We start from the raw sequence: 2,563 nt of genomic DNA on the forward strand, positions 1-2,563 counted from the left end.
TTTTGCTGCTTTTAGTTTTTAATATTAATTTACAATATGGCCACCAAACACTTAATAGCCAAATGGCTGGCTCACTGCTGCCAACTAGTGGTCAGAGGCTGAACTACAACATAAAAATGAACGGCTCGCAGGAAAGTCGACGTTTTAAACCTCAATAAAAAAATCGATACAGGGCTTTAGAATATCGATAAAGTATCGGGAAATGAAATATCGCGATATTTCAGTGTATCGATATTTTCTTACACCCCTACTTGTAATAAACATGGTAGTAAGGTTACCATAAAAGGAAGCGTTACCAAATGTACTGCCAACAGAGTTGAACATCAGTCAAAAACGTCTGATCTGATTTGTTTGTGATTATTCTTGTAGAAAAAGTTGAAACCAAAGAGCAAACAAAGCAGAACACACTTATACAACTCACTGGTTCATATTAAGATGTAAAAGCTCCAACTTGGAAGCTAAAAAACCCAATCCAAGCAGTTATAAAAACTGTACAATTACAGGACTGGTGCAGTGCACAGTAAATAAAGTGAACTAAATGGTTCCACTATGAGGAAGTTCCTGTTGTGTAAAAACACCTACAGCTTTAATCTAACTTCAGTAAAGCTGACAGTGGACATTCATTTGAACTGGGAGGTACAGTGACAGCGTGTTGGACCCACTCACCATTGGTTCTGTATCTGAGCTTCTCTCCGGACCTCAGGGGCATGCCTTCACTCAGCTGCACACAAACCAACACATCAGAAGAATTACAAACACAACTAGAAGTATTTCGTGGCTCTAAAAGTTTGCATCCTGAAAGAATTTACAGAAACCAAATCAAAGTTCAATTAATTAGTAGATTTATGATAACTGATATATAAAAACAGTTATAAATGGATAACAATAAAACTGTTGAGAGTTTTAGTGTTGTCTTTATATCCATGTCATCAGGGTTTCCTCTACATGAATGATGGTGAAATTAATGTGAATATCCACAAGTTTCTGGAAATGAGCATGTAGGCTGCCATGACAGTCACAAGCCCCGCCCACAGCCCTCCTGACTGTTCGGTTTTTCTGGTGTACAAGAAATTCATTTATTCAGATAGTTATGATAAGAACAAATCCAGTTTGTTTTTGCTTTAACTGGCAGCTTGAGCAGTTCAATCACAAGTTCAGGTTCAACTTGTGTATTTGTCGGCTGCCACAACAACTGAAGAAAACTGTGAAACACTTTAGAAACATTTTGTTTGGAACAAGACGTTGTCAGGACTGAGTAAGCTCAGAAAAATAAACAATCCTCTTCTCAGCCACGTGCTAAAATATGTTGTTTACGTCACGGCAGGATTAAAAGATGAGCTGAGCAGCGCCCAGCGGCTGTAAAAGTGTCCGGTTTGTTTAAATAAAATATGCTAACAGAGTTATTAAAGGCAGTTTATTTATTTTTGTTTATCATTTATTTAAAATGACTGCAGCTGTATGAAACCCTCCAGTTTATCTCTTACAGTTACTAATGAACTAGCACCCAGTGAATTTTATGTTTAGAATAAGGGGGAGAAACCGTCTAATCACAATACTTTTATAATATTATTACAATTCTGAGGGGCTTATGAATATTTACTTCCAGAACTGTTGACATTTATGATTTTACATGTGTGTGTCTTCGGGGAAAGACGAGGTAGTTGATGACAGTAGTTATTAGCTAACATCAGGACATGAGCAGTGACGGCTGAGCCTAATAAAGAATTGTCCTCTCCACTTTTTAAAACATCCTTACAGTACTCTACACCTCCGATATGTGGACATCTACGTCAAATTTCAATGAAAAAACTTTGGTAAACAGACGGTGTATCCTCGTAATTATAAACAACAGCCAAGAGGAAATATGGAAACTGCTTCTGCTGTGAATTATGGGTAGTGGAGTGAAATCAGGGATACTGTGGAGATAATGAATAAATGTTTTTTAAACTAAACGGTCATAATTAAATCCATGTTGTTCTTCAGCTGTGACAGCTGAGGGAACCCTGTCATGTTATTCATTAGATTTATACTGGAGAACCAGCGATAGTCTGTTTTTTACTGAGTCAGAAGATAAAAAGTTTAACTTTGTTTGGGGGAAAATAAAGTGAGCAGAAAGTTGTTTTTTTTATATAATAATTCAAGATAAGAGTTTCCTCCTTCCTGTGAAGCATTTCAGTCTTTCTCCAGAGTTAATCTCATTTCTGCCTCCTGCCAGGTCAAACTGTGCTGCTTCACATGGATCTTAGAGCCGTCCAGCCTCAGCTTTACAGAGTATCTTACCACACCCCCCACCCGTGAAAAGATAACTCCGCCCCAAGGTGAAATTTGAAAAATGCATCAAAGTTGGTAGGGGAGGGGGGGTTAGAGAGCGGAGGTGTGGCCAGGACGAGAGAACGTGACAGCTAGCATTAGCATAATTGATGCTACATGGAGAGTGACCACAGTATCACAGATAGTTACATCTCTGAACGTCTGAGGTGGAGGATTTTTCACCCCCCTCCTCACCAGAGGCAGAGAGAGACTTTATCAAGTCGGCTCAATCTGGGAGTTGGCTCCGTGGATC

At 38.8% G+C, this 2,563-nt stretch overlaps 1 protein-coding gene across 1 annotated transcript in view; it reads right to left on the reverse strand.

Annotated features, from left to right (window-relative positions):
- The window catches only part of LOC106532953 (lamin-B receptor), a gene marked incomplete at its 5' end in the record, with an annotated part of 13,149 nt that overhangs the window by 7,248 nt on the left and 3,338 nt on the right, over nucleotides 1–2,563 (reverse strand). Inside the window, 1 exon segment of the mRNA XM_014029137.1 lies at nucleotides 667–721. Coding sequence (XP_013884591.1) covers nucleotides 667–721 — 55 coding nt within the window.

This window comes from Austrofundulus limnaeus, unplaced genomic scaffold, assembly GCF_001266775.1.
Source record: "Austrofundulus limnaeus strain Quisiro unplaced genomic scaffold, Austrofundulus_limnaeus-1.0 Scaffold859, whole genome shotgun sequence".
Lineage (NCBI taxonomy): Eukaryota > Metazoa > Chordata > Actinopteri > Cyprinodontiformes > Rivulidae > Austrofundulus > Austrofundulus limnaeus.